General features: G+C 35.7%; 1 protein-coding gene across 5 annotated transcripts; it reads left to right on the top strand.

Moving 5' to 3' along the window:
• Window positions 1–3,229: 3,229 nt before the first annotated feature.
• Window positions 3,230–15,151, top strand: LOC103940137 (glycerol-3-phosphate acyltransferase, chloroplastic-like). 5 transcript variants are annotated; one of them, XR_007254199.1, is made up of 14 exons: window positions 3,230–3,789; window positions 6,710–6,807; window positions 8,030–8,137; window positions 8,291–8,388; window positions 10,083–10,140; window positions 10,662–10,763; window positions 10,849–10,931; window positions 11,029–11,139; window positions 12,440–12,518; window positions 13,274–13,393; window positions 13,462–13,575; window positions 14,196–14,375; window positions 14,653–14,723; window positions 14,856–15,151. XR_007254199.1 is itself a non-coding variant. In XM_048573518.1 (13 exons), exons 1-12 carry the CDS (start codon window positions 3,486–3,488, stop codon window positions 14,328–14,330), a joined length of 1,410 nt encoding a protein of 469 aa, XP_048429475.1. In that variant the 5' UTR covers window positions 3,231–3,485; the 3' UTR covers window positions 14,331–14,375; window positions 14,653–15,151. The 5 variants fall into 5 exon arrangements, 4 of the variants coding, with proteins under 4 accessions (XP_048429475.1, XP_048429476.1, XP_009348485.2 ...); XM_048573518.1 differs by having other exon boundaries at window positions 3,231–3,789; window positions 14,653–15,151; XM_048573519.1 differs by having other exon boundaries at window positions 3,241–3,789; window positions 10,870–10,931; window positions 14,653–15,151.
• The last annotated feature ends 1,313 nt before the right edge of the window (window positions 15,152–16,464 follow it).

Here is a 16,464-nt window from a genome sequence, read left to right as displayed (position 1 = left end):
TCATAACTGGAAGTAATCAATTCATATTGCAAATATAATCATGGTTTCAAAGTCTCTTCTAGCCAACATGAAATTAGTTCCTCATGTTCACAGCAAAACAAAGAAAACTTAAATTAAACATTGAAAACAAAAGATGGATTACACCTAAGAACGCTCCAACAATCCAATCTTGAATGGAGCACGTCCCAGGGTCCTCCTTTTTCTTTTTTGCTACGGCACAAGGTGTGGGTAAAGGTTTGAGTGATGAATTGGATGAAAGCATGGCTGCAAGGTTGAATGGTAATGAATGGATCCCCTAAAAGCTGCGGCAATGCTCTTATTTATATGGGAAAGAAAGAGCACGGCTGGGAATTAAATTGGGAAAGGTCTAAGATTCCAAATCCTCCAAGAAAAAGGTAATAAATAAGAATCCCAAGAGAAAAGGGAAGGAAATATGCAGTAAGCCTAGAAAGAAAGGGAAAAGAAGGTGCCTTGAACGTCAAGGAAGGGAAAGGCTGCGGCATCCCTCTTTGACCGGGATTAGGGCTTCTAGAACTTATATTTAAGTGTCCTAAATTAATTAGGAACCCACCTTGCAGCTGAGAAACAAGTAGGAAAAGATTACGATTGACTAAGTCAAAATAAGGAAGTTTGACTCATGTTTCCTTCTTTGTAGCTAATTAATTTTCTTCCAAGTCTTGAATTAATTTCTTTCATCTCTTTAGCAGATTCTTAACCTTTCTTGAACTTCAATTTCGTCCATCCATCTTGCTCCATGCATGCGCTATCCATTCCAAGCCCAAAACTGCTACAAAATGCTCTAAATTGCACTTTCTTGCTACTTTAGCCCTTTGGACCTACAAACACATGAAAATAGCTTAAAATACTAAAATAACTAGGAACTAACAATATAAATGCAAGAAAACAAGCTAACTAAATCGCATAAATATGCTCCTATCAGTGTGCAGATATATTTGTTGAGATGTGGATTTGAGCCTTACATGTCACGTTAGGTGACTCCGGCTAGATGGATGAGCTCTAGAATTAGCCGTACAGGTCAGGTTAGGTGACTCTGACTGACATATCATTTGGCATTGACTAATATCACCTGGCTTACATATTTTTATGATGAGATATCCGACATGGCATATTTGTGAATTGTGCTATTCTGAGTATGGTTGTGGTATAAATATTTATTCTATGTTCTGGGAAATTATATAGGTTTTACGCGTGAGGGGTTACTATCTTTGATAATTGAAATGGTTTTGAAAAGCTTTGTTTTTGCCCATCCACACTTTCTGTTTTGCGCCCCTTCAGTTTCTAGTTAGGAGTGCTTTTTGGTGGTTTGCGAGGAATCCACGGCAGCTCTAACAGATTATCACCATTGTAGGATTACCTTTGGTGTTGTATAATTAGTATTCGTCCTGTTGGACTGCAATTAGGCTACTTATGCTCTGGTTGTGAATTCACACTTAGTTCATCTTGCACTTATTCTTACCTAGTGCTCTAGTTAGTTTGGTTTTTATTTATTCGCATTTATATTATTATTATTGCTTCCGCACTGTGCACATGGCTACGTCACCCTTGCGTGACGGCCAGTACGCCTTGATTTTAGTCAGTGTGTGTCATAAATGTACACCCACACCAAATGAAAATGTACCAACATTAAATGAAAATGTATCAACGTCAAACAAAAACGTACCAACCCCGAATTAAAACGTACCCAATTATAAACTATATTAAAATGAATATTCATCTTTATGGAATGTTTAAAAATATGTTTGATTCATACACAATGCTCTAGATAGTCTTGTTCTTTGGTAGATAAGTCTTTGGAATAACTTCTAGTTGATCAGAGATAAATCCTTATTATTGTAGATAATGCTAAATAATAACAATAAATCATATAATTTTGAATTAACAAAAAGGCTATTGTCCGTTAATTAACAACTCTTTCTATAAAAATAAAATAAAATAAATTAAAGTAATTTAAACTTTTACATTGTTAACGACTCTTTCTATAAAAAAATAATTAATTAAAGTAATTCCTCATTATTAGGACAAAAAGTAATAAAACTTATGTTTTGAAAACAAACGTACCATAAATTCAAATGTACCAAGAAGCTAAATGTACCAAAAATTCAAATGTACCAAGTAACTAAATGTACCATTATAATCAAACGTACCAATATAACCAAGCGTACCTAACAACGAGTTTTGTTACATTCTATTTAATTTACTAAAATAAATATTTTAATAAAAATAAAAAAAAATCTTAAATCATCATAATAAGAGATGCATAAAAATAGGAGGAAAAAAGGGAATACTAACATGTATAGACTTCTAATGAAATAAAATTAAAGTACCAAAATTGTAGGGAAAATGTTTAATCAAATTTGCAAAAGGAATAGATGTTTAGTCTATAATATTTAAAAATGAGACGTCTATATCAAAACGTCCCAAGTTTTATTCACTAAACTTTCAAGTTTAACCTTAAATAAATAAATAAGAAAATAAAAACCAATGTTTCTATCTCTAACCCAATGATCCAAAATCTAGCGCACCACTCCACCCCTCCATTATTTTCGGCAAAACAAACTACTATCCCATTGGAATTCTCCTCCGACCTGGAAAGCACTTCTTGCAATGTCTCCTTCAATACATCAATCAATAAGCACTCAATAAGCAGACCAAATGGTATCACCAATTTATAGTTTTTGGAGATGGAAAATATGATGTCTGATAAGAAGCTGAGGGTGCCCAAAGTAACATATCATATGAATGCTTTTTTTCCAAGCAGAAGCTGCTCCAGTGCTGCATCTATTGCTTTTCTCCATGGAAGCTCCTTCACTGGGGAATGTATGGCTTGCCGTAACTTCTCCTTCACAAAAGTGGTTTTGATTTGCGGCTTTTGCCTTTTTTTTTTTTGGTTCTCCAAATTGTGCCGTGGATGAAACTACTTTTACACGACTTGGATTAAAATTATATTACTGGATATGGTCTTGATAATTTATCCCTAAAATTTCCAATAAATAATCCCAATTGAAAATTTTGTAGCCCATGGTCATTCGTGATCTTGATAGAATTTTTTGCTGTCACTTGGGTGGGTTTCGTCGGAAATAATGGAGAAATGCAGTGGTGTGCTAGGTTTTGAGTTATTGGGTGCAGAAATAAAAAAAAACTAATGTTTATTTTCTTATTGTTATTTATTTAAAGGCAAATTTGGAAGTTTAATAGAGAAATTTTTTTAGTTGGATGTTAAGATAAAATAACTGGTCCAAATAAAATTTCCCGTTCCTCTTCAATCCACCCTTTTGAATCAGCCACGTGTCCGGATAACTTCCGCTGGTGTCACTCTTCCCCCAATCCAAAGCCTCCTCCACCATTCTCCCACCATTGGCGTTGTTGGAAAGCACGTGATCGTATAATCCCTCACTCTGCAGAAAACCGAAACTCACAGATCGATCATATCCTCCGCCTCTCTCTCTCTCTCTCTCTCTCTTGCTATGTTCACCCTCTCCGCGACGCCATCCACCACATTCCTCTCGCCTAGGGTTTCGCCGTCGTCCCTTTCCTCCTCCTCCCCCTCCGCTGCTTCTTGTTCGTCACTGTCGTCGTCTTCTCAGCTGTGCTTGGTGTCTGTGAGACGGCAGAGCTCTGCCTGTCCTTGCTTGTTTTCCTCCTTGAAGGTCAGTGCCATGGCCGAACTGGTGAAGGACACGGAGTCGTCGTCCTTGTCGCCCATTCAGAGTGCAGAGAGGACGGAGACTAACCATTCTCGCACCTTTCTCAATGCGACCACTGAACAAGGTGACAGCTCTTCGCCTTTTCTTTGTATGGTTTCTCAGAAAATGCAAGAAAGTGAATACTTTTTTCTTGAATTGAAATGTTGCCTTTCTTGAATTGAAATTGGTTCTCATTTTTGTTTACATGGCTGACTTAAATTCCTAGGGTGAGAACTCTTCTGCATTTTCTCTGTTTGGTTCCTCAGAAAATGCAAGAAAGTGAATGCTCATATTTTTTTTTCTTGAATTGAAATGTTGCCTTTCTTGACTGTTAAAATGAAATTGGTTCTCAATTTGTTTTTTGGCTGACTTTAATTTTTATTTTGATATTTACATGAATTATGGGCTGTTTTTGTTCCATTTTTTGTTTGAATCTTGATGTTCATGAGTCAGTTTTGCATGGTAGTTTATGCGAATCTTGATCTTCACGTTGCATTTCCTTTTTCTCAAAATGGAATCCTGAAAGGACTCCCCTTTTTATTACAAAGGGTCGGGTGGGAAGTTGGTCTCTTTTTTCTAGTCATTCATTGCATTTCCTTTTGTTTCCCAGAAAAGAATAGTATGAACGCTTTCCCCTACTTTTCTTTTCACTCTTCTTCTTTTAAGTTTGCCGTAGGAGCTGAGTATTTCACTTGTTAGTCAAAAGAATTTTCCTCTCAACTTGGAAGTGATTAAAGTTTCAAATTTGATTCATACTGCAGCCTTCCAATCTAGTAACATGGTCGATACAGAAGCCCATATCGCTGCCCAGTACTTGACCTTTTCCTGCACCTTCTCCACTTCCGACCCCCCCAGCATCTTCAAAAATCCGTTGATTTCTTTCTAACCAACTCTAGCCTTAAATGAGTGGAATTCTTGATAGCTTGTTTTCAATTTGTAGGAAATGTTGAGCAAAAAGTTCATGTTGAAGTATTCCTATTTATGTTAAGGGAGCCGATTGTTGTCAGGCATGTATTTTTTCACAAGGATGTACAGTGTTCATTTTTCGATCCTTAAAATTATGTGGATTTTACTGGTTAGCATTAGCACCCAATATAGAATGCAATATAAAAATATTTAGATACGTTATTTGGGTTTATGAAGTGTACAAATTAGATACCCATCTTTGTGTAACTATTGGGCCTCAGTCTGTACTATGCACTAGGGCATGATACTTTAGCCAGGGGTTGGTGTATACAAGACTTATTTCTGTATATATAAGTGAATCTAGTTATATATGGAGCTGTAGACCAAAACGATTACAAGATTGGACAAGCTAGAGAATAAGGACAAGGATGGAAGGTATTTTATTGGATATAGTTGTTACTTTAAGGTTCTAACTTCTGAGTAATGCTTTCCCCAAATGTATATGCCATAAAGTATATTTTGAAATTTTGTTTTAAGCCTTCTCTTTAAAATATCATGTTTTAAGGAAAACTGTTTTCTCTTGAAATGAGTAAAAAATATTAACAAAATTGTCCATTTTCGAAAAGTGACCTACCTAGTGTATTCAAACAACAATAAAAAACAGAGAACAAATGAAGAACAATGAAAGTTATGACAAGTCTATGGAATCTGAGTATGAACCTAAAAGTATACCATACTTTGAATACCTTATTTCTTTATACAAATTTATTAAAAGGTATGGGTTTTCATTAGGTATGAGTTGTCAACATCACATTGAAGTTGTTCAATGGTTATTGCTCCTTGTTTCTGTGTTAAACACTGTTTTCAGTGTTATTTTTTTTATAGATTGTACCCCTCATACCCATTGTTTCAAGTGTCTGCCTGTGGAAGCCAGATTTTTTTTTGGACTAGTTATTATGATAAGATCTACTTACTCAACAACTTCATCCGTTCCAAGTCCATGGTAGGTAGGTACCCATCAATGCATGCTACAATAAACGAAATGGGTTCTGTACCTATATAAATTTGTAATAATTCAAAGAATTGTGCAAGGACTTAAAACTGAACTTGGATGCATCAAATGGTTGGCTTTCTCATCATGGGATTGCATTTCATGTAGGTACAATTCTTGCGGGGTATGCGTTATTAACTTTTGATAGTTTAAGAGCACTTTTTGCTTGGTTTATAAGACCTGTCTAGTTGCCCTACCTTTATTGTTGTTCACACTCATTGTAAAGTTCCTATATTTATTCCCCCCCATGGAAACCAAAAGAGAAACAAAAAATGAAAGAAAAGACAGATTACTATTAAACAAAGCATGGATAAATAGACAGAACATGGTACATAGTGGCGGATAGGACCAATGGTGCAAGAGGTGGTCAAGTTGAAGGACCACATGAACTAAAATAGGGTTGGAGGACTAAATTGTAACTCATGGACAAGTTCAGGGACCGTTGCTCATAATAACCTTTACTATTATGATAGCTATTTGATTGGATTGCTAATCTTTGTAGGTATGGACCACTGAACCCTGTGGTTGGATAGTGTTTGAGTCCTTCCTATTAGTGGGACCATTACAGTTCCAACTCCTAATAGCCTAAGATTGTCCTCAAATTTACAATGCAATGTCACTGGGACTATGGTCCCAATGTCAGTTTTTCTTTTTTTCGTTTTTCCACTGCCCTCGTTATTTTTACTAACCGCTTTATAAACATAACCTCTGATGTCATTGATTGCATGCTCTGATATGTACTTCAAATGTTCTGTGTCTTCTTATTCAAGTTCCTTGAAGGTTATATTTTTGTTTTTCTTGCTTGTATCCTTGTATTGTAGTTAAATAATTCATCTATATTGTTTTCCTGTTCCGTTGAACGAAACTTAAAATTTTTTGTCAACATTGGGAAGGAAATTGCAACTAGACCTAGAGCTAGTTTGTTCTTAACTGCAGCTTTCTTAATGAAAAAACACACTATTTTTTAAGCAGCTTTTCTTTACATTATTAATGTTCTCCTGTTTATTGATGCTAGTTTTCTTGACTTGTTTGAAATGTTCATCTGTAGAGCTGTTGTCTGTAATAAGGAAGGAAACAGAAGCTGGCAGGCTTCCCTCAACTATTGCGTCACGAATGGAAGAATTATATCAGAATTATAAAAATGCTGTAAACTTTTATTCCTAATCTCGTGTTGTACTGTACATAGTTAGATCTACTTCTTATATTTCTATTTTGAATTTACTTGATATCCGTAAACGTTTTGGCTCAAATCTCATCTGAAAGTAATTTGTGTATCAAATGTGTGTGTCTGTAAATTTAATTTTTTTTAATGGTTTTAGCATTCAAAATTGCTAAAAGAAGAAGATTTAGTATTTTCTTCTCAAAATAGAATTTTTTTTTAGTATGTATAGCTGTAGCCATATTATTTAGAGACGACAAAACTGGTAATAAAATTTCATAAATTCGTACAACCTTGAACTTCCTGTTCCTTATGAACTAGGAGTATCTTTCAACTTGCTAATATATTGTTATTTACATATATCCTAATCTTGGCTTTGCTACTGAGTAGGAATTAAAAATCTGTGAGATAGACATTTTGTGGTTCAAGGCCTACATTTTTACTGGAAATGTTGATACTACCACTTAACGTGACCATGGTACTTACAGATAGTGAGTAACTAAGAGAATAACAAAGAGTCAATCACTAGCTAGCACAAGATAAATGTGCCTTAGTTGTTTAAGGTCAAAAAGAAAACGTGACTTATTTTTTTATAGGAAATCTGAACCATTTACATGTTGTGCTTACACGAACAAATAAGCCACAGTGTGACCATTGTGTATGGATCTAGAACTTGTGTCATGGTTATTTTATTACAAGCTTCCATAATAACTATTGTAAACTTAATTTTGAAACTTATATTTGTTATGCTTCACTGGTTAAAACTCATCTAAGGGTATTGATCCTCTTTGACTAAAGTGGATTTTATACACACACACACACACACACACACTTGTGTGTGTGTGTGTGGGAGAATAAAGGGGAGGGGGGGGGGTGTTCTCTATATATGGATGCCAGGTGCCGTATTTTTCCTTAATTAGCGGACATGAAATTATGTGTTCATTAAAATGTCAATTGTCTGTCAGTAACGCTGAGCTGTAAGTATATGGGTAGCTTCAGGAAAGCGAGATCACAATCAGCTTTAATTATTCAAGCACATGCCAATCTGCTTTGATTTTCTAGTGTTTTTGTATATCTGGATTTTATTTGCGTATAACGGTCTGAGGACTTCTTGTTCAATTATTAGATCGTATATGAATGGCTTGTATGCATTAGATGCCCTAGAAGTAATTTATTTTGTGATAAGAAACTCCTTTCCTTTTTACTTAGTCCTATGCTATAATTATTCAGATTCTTCAAAGTGGAAATCCCAAGGCAGATAAGATTGTGTTGTCAAATATGACTGCTGTATTGGATCGTGTATTCTTGGATATAGAGGTAAGATTGGGTTTTATATGCGTTATCACACAGCTGCCTTAGTTGCTGATGTGGGTTTGACACAGATAGGAAACCAAATTATCCGTTTGTTTTCTTGTATATTTGATTTGTTTTATTTTATTTTGCCTATATGATAGACCAATAATTTTTCAGGACCCATTTGTCTTCTCACCATATCACAAAGCAATGCGAGTGCCTTTTGATTACTACATGTTTGGTCAATACTATATCCGTCCTTTAGTTGATTTCAGGTAACTTGGACAACTTCTATCCTATTACCATCATCCGCTACTTTGATGTAAATAAAGTGAAAGCAGATGCATTTATTCTTGTTGTCTATTTTTGCTAAATTTGAATGGACATGCCATGTATTATTTCATGAAGTTCATTGGAACCTTAAAACTGACAGGGTCATGGGTTATTTGTCCATCTGACGTGCTATCATCGTATCATTCAGCATGAGATTAAAATCATTTATTTTGATTTATGAGAGAATCCTTTATATATTAGTTGTATTGGCAATTTTAAATATTCTGATTTTTAATTGTTAATACAAAAATGTAAAGATCTTTTTAACTGAAACCTTTCTGTATTGAAGACTCTGGAAATGTGAATGGTTCATCAGTCCTCGAGTCCAACTAGCAGTTGGATAGATTGAAAATAACATGACAGTATTTGAGAAAGTAAAAAAATGTTATTTGTGGAACATTGTAATATTTATATTGTAATTAGAGCATTGGATCAACTGGGTGTATGATTAGAGCATTGGATCAACTGGTTGATAACAATAAAAAAAAATGCATAAAGGAATAAGAACCTATGTGTCATTCAATTTCAGAAATGGGTGTGTTAGATTCAGTTGCCTGTATAAATTACATTTGCACAAATAGAGAATGCAAAAGTTGGGATCATTGTTTCTAACACCTTGTAGTTCTGGCTTAAGAATCTTTAGAAATGGAAATGTGAGCATGTAGCATGTTTATGTATTCAGTTTGGATACTTAGTTTTTCCGAAATCCAGTGTGGTTGATCAATGAACTGTCCTTACTTTCAATCCATCGTAATTGATTTGGAAGGATAAGGTACCATGTAAGGTACATGTGTGCCAATTTGGGTAGTTGCTCAAGGGTGGGTGAGTACTACTTATAATGCTCTGTATATGGGGTTAAGTGTTTTCTTTTTCCTGCTAAGCGTATTATTTGTAAAAGCTTGCAAGGATATTGATTATCTATTCCTATATTGCCCCATTGTAAATAGATCCAGCATACACTCTTTGAGGAGCAAGACTGAGCTGACTATTCTGGCTTCTTCCTGTACATGTTGAGAAGCATTGCGCCTTTAGTGGGTTTAAGGAAGAAGTTTTGTAGAATTCTTTATGTTAATATGGAGGACGAGGTGTTAGGAGTTTAGGAGAGAGGGCAGCTTTTGACTTCTCTGTGGGCATTGGTAAATACAGAGATAATTTTTTTTCCCTTCATCATGGAGAATGGGGATCCATAGTTGGGTGATTATCGCTTGCATTATGATTGGGTAAGGGAAACGTGTAGTACGGTGAACTCTGATTTTATAGCTCTGGAGAGTGATATTTTTTTTTTCTCTCTTTTTTGACTGTTAGACTTCTAATCCGCTGCTATTTTTATATCTTCCCTTTTCTGGCTTGTTTAATGAAGTAAATAAATGAAAATTATAACTTTTCATTTTGTATTTTTTTATGCTGAATTCTTCGCTGCGTTTTGAAATAAATTTACACCAAGTATTATAATGGACTAGAGAAATGCAATGTTACCATTAAACCATTAAGGGTGTCCATTTATTAGAAAAAGATTTTTCAAAAACTTGTTGACAGAGAATACTCACATGAAGAAACAAAAAAATTGCTGGCGACTCAGCGTTTTCTTTCTTCTGTGCTATTTCTTTATCCTAAATTCTGATGATTATTTGTGCAGAAACTCATATGTTGGCAATCTTTCCATTTTCTATGAAATTGAAGAGAAGCTTCATCAGGTGCCTTTTCTCAGTATTCAGCTTATTTTCTTTGTGGGGTTAACAACTATACATTGCTGAATTGTGGAACACTTTCTTTCTAGAAGCAAAGTTACACTGAATTTCCTCCCTGTTTCGTTGTTACAACTTACAAAGTTATATAGTGGCCTCCGATATGCATTCGTGTAAATGCATGTTTGGCAGTCCAAGTTTAGGTTTGGACATATGTATGTTGAAGTATTTTAGAAAACTATGTCAGAGAGGACATGATAACTGATAAGAACTGATGGTCTGAAGGGTTCCTACAAGCCAGTTGCATGGACTATCAAAATAATGACTATTTTATAGTAGAATGCAATACAAATGCTATAACTTTGTCTTGGTGCTGTATATCACAATTTCAGTCGACCAGTAGTTGTCTCGAGCTTTTTCGTATACGATTTTGGTGGTACTGTGGTAGTACTATGCAGATGCCATATCATCTTGATTAGTTTACACTTGGAGATGACTTGTAATGTAATGCTTTTGGATTATGCATGCAGGGTCACAACATTTTTTTGATATCAAACCACCAAACTGAAGCAGATCCAGCTGTCATTGCCTTGTTGCTTGAATCAACAAACCGACATCTTGCTGAGAAAATGGTGAATTGCAATGTTCTGTCTTCATTCTAACCGTAAATTGGATGCATACACTATTTTGTGCACTTATAACTGTTTGCATAACCAGTTTTTAGACTTGGTACTACAGACCTACATAGCAGGAGATAGGGTTGTGACAGATCCTCTTTGTAAGCCTTTCAGCATGGGGAGGTACTTGTGAATTCTTGAATAATGTTATGCAATTAGTATGCATCTCTATGCTTAAATGATGAAATCCTCACCATTTGTTCTTTTAATATTATCAAAGGAATCTGATATGTGTGTACTCCAAAAAGCACATGAATGATGATCCTGAGCTTGCTGATATGAAAAGAAAAGCAAACACCCGGAGTTTGAAGGAAATGGCATTGCTATTGAGGTACCGCAATTATTTTATTTGTCTATGCATGGCCAAAGTTGGTTTGTTATTAATAACAGCTCTTCTTATTTCTGCTCATTAAGGTCTGAGAGTGTTACTACCATGTCAGGTCCTGTGCAGAAAGCTTTTTTCCCCTCCTTTTTCTTTCTGCATTGTTTTTCTGTTCTTGGAAAACCCTGATCTCTTCCTCTTTCATATCTTTTTTTCTGTTTTATTTGCTCTTACCTATTGTTGTTTTCTTGTCTCAAGCACTACACATCTCAGAACTAACCAATTTGTTTAAAATGAATTTTGTTTTTGTGAAACGTAGCTAGTAACAAACTGGGGATTGAGGATACTCAAAATGGAGGTGCGTACTTTGGGTCGAGGATACCTACTAAAAGCGAGAAACAATTCATTTTAGGTGCTAGACCGAGAGAGAATGGCTCGTTGGTGCCTAGGATTGGAAATTTCACTAGATTCCATGTATGTTGAAGGAAGAAATGGATGCCAACTTCTAAAGCTTGTCGAAGTTGAAGGTAGAAGATGCATTGTCATGAAGGAAACTTGTTATTTCCAGTTGTACCCTTTATGTGGGGATTTGAAGGGATACGTTTCCTTCTTTACTAATCCATCTTGTACCTTTGAACTTGAACAAAATATGTAAGTCGGCATCTATTTCTTCATTCAACTTCATGAATCTAGTGAGTTAGCCAATCCAGTCCAGTCGTAGAGACAAAATTAGGAGTGAAGGTTCAACATTGTAACAAATGCTTACCTTCAGGTCTCCGCTGGTGGTATATTTGCTAATTGGGGTGGGGGGATGGTTTCTCTAATTTCAGTTAGTGGTAAAGGAATAATCTGCATTTAATCACAATATTAGTGGACTTTCCACTGTTTCTGTAATTTTATTATTTTCTGCAATAAAATTTGTTTCTCTTTAAGAAAAAAAAAGGTCAAGTGGAATTTCTTATGTCTCTGTTTGTTCTTGTATTATTTTTTTTCTAGGACACATCATGCATGTTTGTTGTGTTTTTGCTAATCAAAATACCAAAGTCGGCATAGGATTCAAAGAGAATCAGTGCTAGTGATTCTCTCAAGAGAGATCACACGGGGACGTAGGAAAAGTTAGCCATCTCGATAATAATTTTTTCTTGTGTTTGTGTGAGGCGATGTTTAGTTTATTGTTTCCTCATACTCACATATCATCATCCAAGCTGTTTGCATAACAATTTTCTTTTCTAAATAATACTCTTTTAATGTAATGAATTTGTTTATATATGTTTCTTCATACAGCCTTCTAATTGAACATGTTTTATAGGGGCGGATCACAAATTGTATGGATTGCACCTAGTGGTGGAAGGGACCGGCCAGATCCTGCAACAGGAGAGTGGTACCCAGTAAGCTCTTTCAACTTCATCATGTACGAGATGATTGAGAAGGAAATCATGGATTTCATGATCATTGTTTAATATTTTTTAAATTTTTTTTAGCTTTCTTTTTGTAAAATGTTTTGATCCGGATAGGACAGTCAATGTTCAGGTGATGATTTTTATTTTGCAATTGTCCCTATAGTGTTGCCACATGAGGTTTTAAAGTCGCATCTATATGTTCTAGTTGTATTGTGAATTTAGGTTAAGCAAACCTGACAGCATAGATGTAAAATCAAAGGAGTTATTTGGTTCATCATGGATAGAATAGGGACTCGAGTTCTAGAGGAAAGCATAAATAGATTGAGGATGATTTTGAAATATAATCCACCATTTTCTGTCTTTTGAAATAAATTACTGTTCTAATAATTTACTAAATTTGACATAAACTTAGTTGTATTTAATTGAGCAGTTGGGCTTGCCTAAAAACGAAGATAGGCTACAATTTGAGATCACGTTGACATACTGTTCCTATAACCAAGAATTGACCAATATAGATACACATCCACCTATCTTGATAAGGATTTTGAGTTGGTGGTGCAATGACTTCATACAGACAACTAACAAGTCTTAACACATAGACATAACATACATGCAAACACGTAGAGATAAGTACAATTGTTGTCTTCATGATGCAATTAACTTCATACTGATATAAGTTGGTCGGGCACCTTTTGATAGAGATAAGTACAAGTGTTGTCTTCATACTGACATAAATTGGTCAGGCACCTTTTGATGCTGCTTCACTGGACAATCTGAGAAGGCTTGGTGAACATTCTGCTGCTCCAGGGCATATATATCCCTTAGCATTATTGTGTCACAACATCATGCCTCCTCCACCCCAGGTTCGTCGTCTCTGTTTTGGTGGTTCCTGTAGTGCTACTTTTCCACTTTAGTGACAATTCTTTTTCAGGTAGAAAAAGAAATTGGAGAAAAGAGAATGATCTCCTTCCATGGTACTGGATTATCAGTTGCACCAAAAATCACCTTCTCTGATATTACTGCTTCCTGTCAAAATTCTGAAGAGGTTGGTGCCATATACAATGTCTTTCAACTTCCTGGTTGATTTGGATGGTTCCTGTTATATTCTTCGTGATCTTTAACATTATTCTGCAATGAAAGCTCGTGTGTAAATATATTCTTGATCTGAGGATTACTACTGCATTTTAAATCATGTCATGTTACCAACTGCTGAGTAGTGTGGAAAAACTTGTTCCGCCTATCTAGTTTGGTGATGAACATTAGCATTTAACTAATACTGTCTTTTCCTTGGTCAACAATGATGTAACGACTAGTGCACAGCTGGAATAGATTGGTGAACTGTATCCAAAAGTAGTTTAATGTAGGGGTATAATATATATAAAATATGTTCATCCATATGACAAAAAGTCTTGAAAGCTACTGTTCAAGGACCTGGAAAGTCATTTTCATTGATTTCTAATTGTTAGAGTAAAAACACCTTTGTTCCCTGAATTTTGGGGTTTAGGTGACTATAGTTCCGGGAGTTCAAAATGTTTTTGAAACTGGCTAACTGACACGGTTACTATGAGGACCAGACGTTTTGAAGTTCAGGGCTCAAATGTTCTTTAAACTTCACCATTCTTCTCTTGGATTGTTTCTAAGTATTCTGGCTGTTGTATGTTGCAGGCTAGGGAGGTTTACGCACAGGCTCTGTATGATATTGTTACTGAACAGTACAATGTGCTCAAATCTGCTATACATTATGAACAAGGACTAAACGCATCCACTCCAAATATTTCTTTGTCCCAACCATGGAGTTAGTCCGTCTTTAAGCAGATTGCCTTCCTACTTTGCTTTCATAATCAGGTATCTATTTTGATTTTCTGTAGTTACCAGTTGTGTAAATTAATTGAATACAGTGAAATAACGTTGTGGCTGGTTTCTAAATGAAAATAAAGGTTGACTGGAGATTCAAGTGTATCTTGTGCGTGAAAATCCGAATAAAGAATCTAGAAAACAATAGAAGTGTTTTTGTTACCGTTTGAAAATGATATTTGCGCTCTTGGCACTGGCTATTGAATATATTCCTATGCACATTGATGATCGTTCTCCTTCGGTAACTAGATTTGATTGAATCTCGCAGGTTAGGACCTTACCTTAATTTTGAAACTCCCGACCGAAGGTTGACTGGGAACTTCAACACAAGTATGCACTGTGCCAACAAGATCTAATTGAAGCTGATGATCAATGTAAGCTCAAAACCATCTGGAATTGATGGATTCTTTTTGTGCATATGGTTTTTCAGCAAGAGCTGAATTCTTCTGGAAACGAAGCTATCTCGCAAGGGTTCAGTTTTAGGTGTATACTGTACAGATGAAGCCAGTTGTTGACTAGCCATGTAAATCGAATCCCAATTCGTTTCTAGTAATAGATGTTACAATCAATTTCTTTTCTCTAACACCTGAGAGAAGTCTTAAATTTTATGGCAGTAACTACTTGAATGCGAAGGATCTAGGGTTGCCCCTCCTAGCAGCCAAAGCTTCAACATCTCTTTCCTCAATGACGAAAGTAACATGAGAAAGAAAACACATACCCTATCACGGTTTATTTTGTTCAGAAAAAAAAAAAAAAAAAAAAACAAACGTAATAAAGTAAACCCCTTTTGGATGCTCACTCACTATGCGTTCCTATGTGATGGAATGACCAAATAAAAACAACAAACTCTTATCCTACTAAGTAGGGTCGACCGTATAAATCCTAAAATACCACTTTGCTCGCTTTTCGTCAAGTCTTCCATTAGATTCAAGTACTTTATGTCTAGAGTCTCTTTCAAATAGGGGTGGGCACGGTTTGGTTCGGTGCAGTTTTGAAGCCAAAATCTAAATGAAACCAAACTGTTTGGTTCGGTTCGGTGCGGTTTCGGTTTGGTTTTTAAGAAAGAAATGTACATTTTAAAATATACACCTATCTACACATAAGACGGTCTCATTTTCTACACAATACATTAATTAATGAACGCATGTTAACAATGAGTACATTGAGTGAGGATGTTTTGATAATCTATTTCTATCTAAAATTAGGACAATATATGCACAAACCTACCTGCAACAACTACATATGCAGCAAGCAAACTTGATGCAAGCAAACATGCAGCAAATGATGAATGATGAATGATGATATTCTAGTGTGGTTGAGTAGATACTAAATGCATGGAACTCTAACAAACAACCAATTAAAACATGACACCTCATATGGACATCTAATTAAATGTTTATTAGTATTTGTGGTTTGGTTTCGGTTTCGGTGGGGTTTTCAAAAGCCAAAACCGAAACCAAACCATTCCCTACAATGCGGTTCAATTTCAAAACTGCAAAACTAAACCTTTCAGTGCAGTCCGATTTGGTTTGTGTATTGGTTTTGGTTTTTAGTTCCAAGTGCCGACCCCTACTTTCCAAGTCTTCCTAAGTCTTTCTCTACCCCTTTTGCCCTGAGTCTGTCTCGTAATCACATCTTCTCAGGAGGCAGTAAATGCGAAGCTTAACCTTTGGCGGGAAGTGTTGGAATCTAAAGGACTTCGCCTAAGTAGGTCAAAGACTAAGTAGATGGAGTGCAAGTTCAGTGGGAACATAGTATAAATGAGATAGGGTGAGGATTGGAGATCAAGAAGTACCAAAGAGTGAATATTTTTGCTATCTTGGATCTATATTGCAAAAGAACAGGGAATTGGAGGGAGACCTCAGTCATAGAATACAAGCTAGATGGATGAAGTGAAAGAGTGCATCAGGTGTATTGTGCGACGGTCGTATGCCAAAGCTCAAGGAATTTTTTTATAGGACGATAATAAGGCTAGCAATGCTTTATGACACGGAATGTTGGGCTGTGAAGTATTAACACGTACACAAAATGAGTGTAGAGGAGATGAGAATGATTCGTTGGATGTGTGGGCATACAAGGA

This window comes from the organism of the source record quoted next, unplaced genomic scaffold (genome assembly GCF_019419815.1).
Source record: "Pyrus x bretschneideri cultivar Hongxiangsu unplaced genomic scaffold, Pyrus_bretschneideri_v1 Contig69, whole genome shotgun sequence".
Taxonomy (NCBI): domain Eukaryota; kingdom Viridiplantae; phylum Streptophyta; class Magnoliopsida; order Rosales; family Rosaceae; genus Pyrus; species Pyrus x bretschneideri.
Note: the sequence above shows the minus strand (reverse complement) of the source record. Positions and strands in the feature narration are given on the sequence as shown.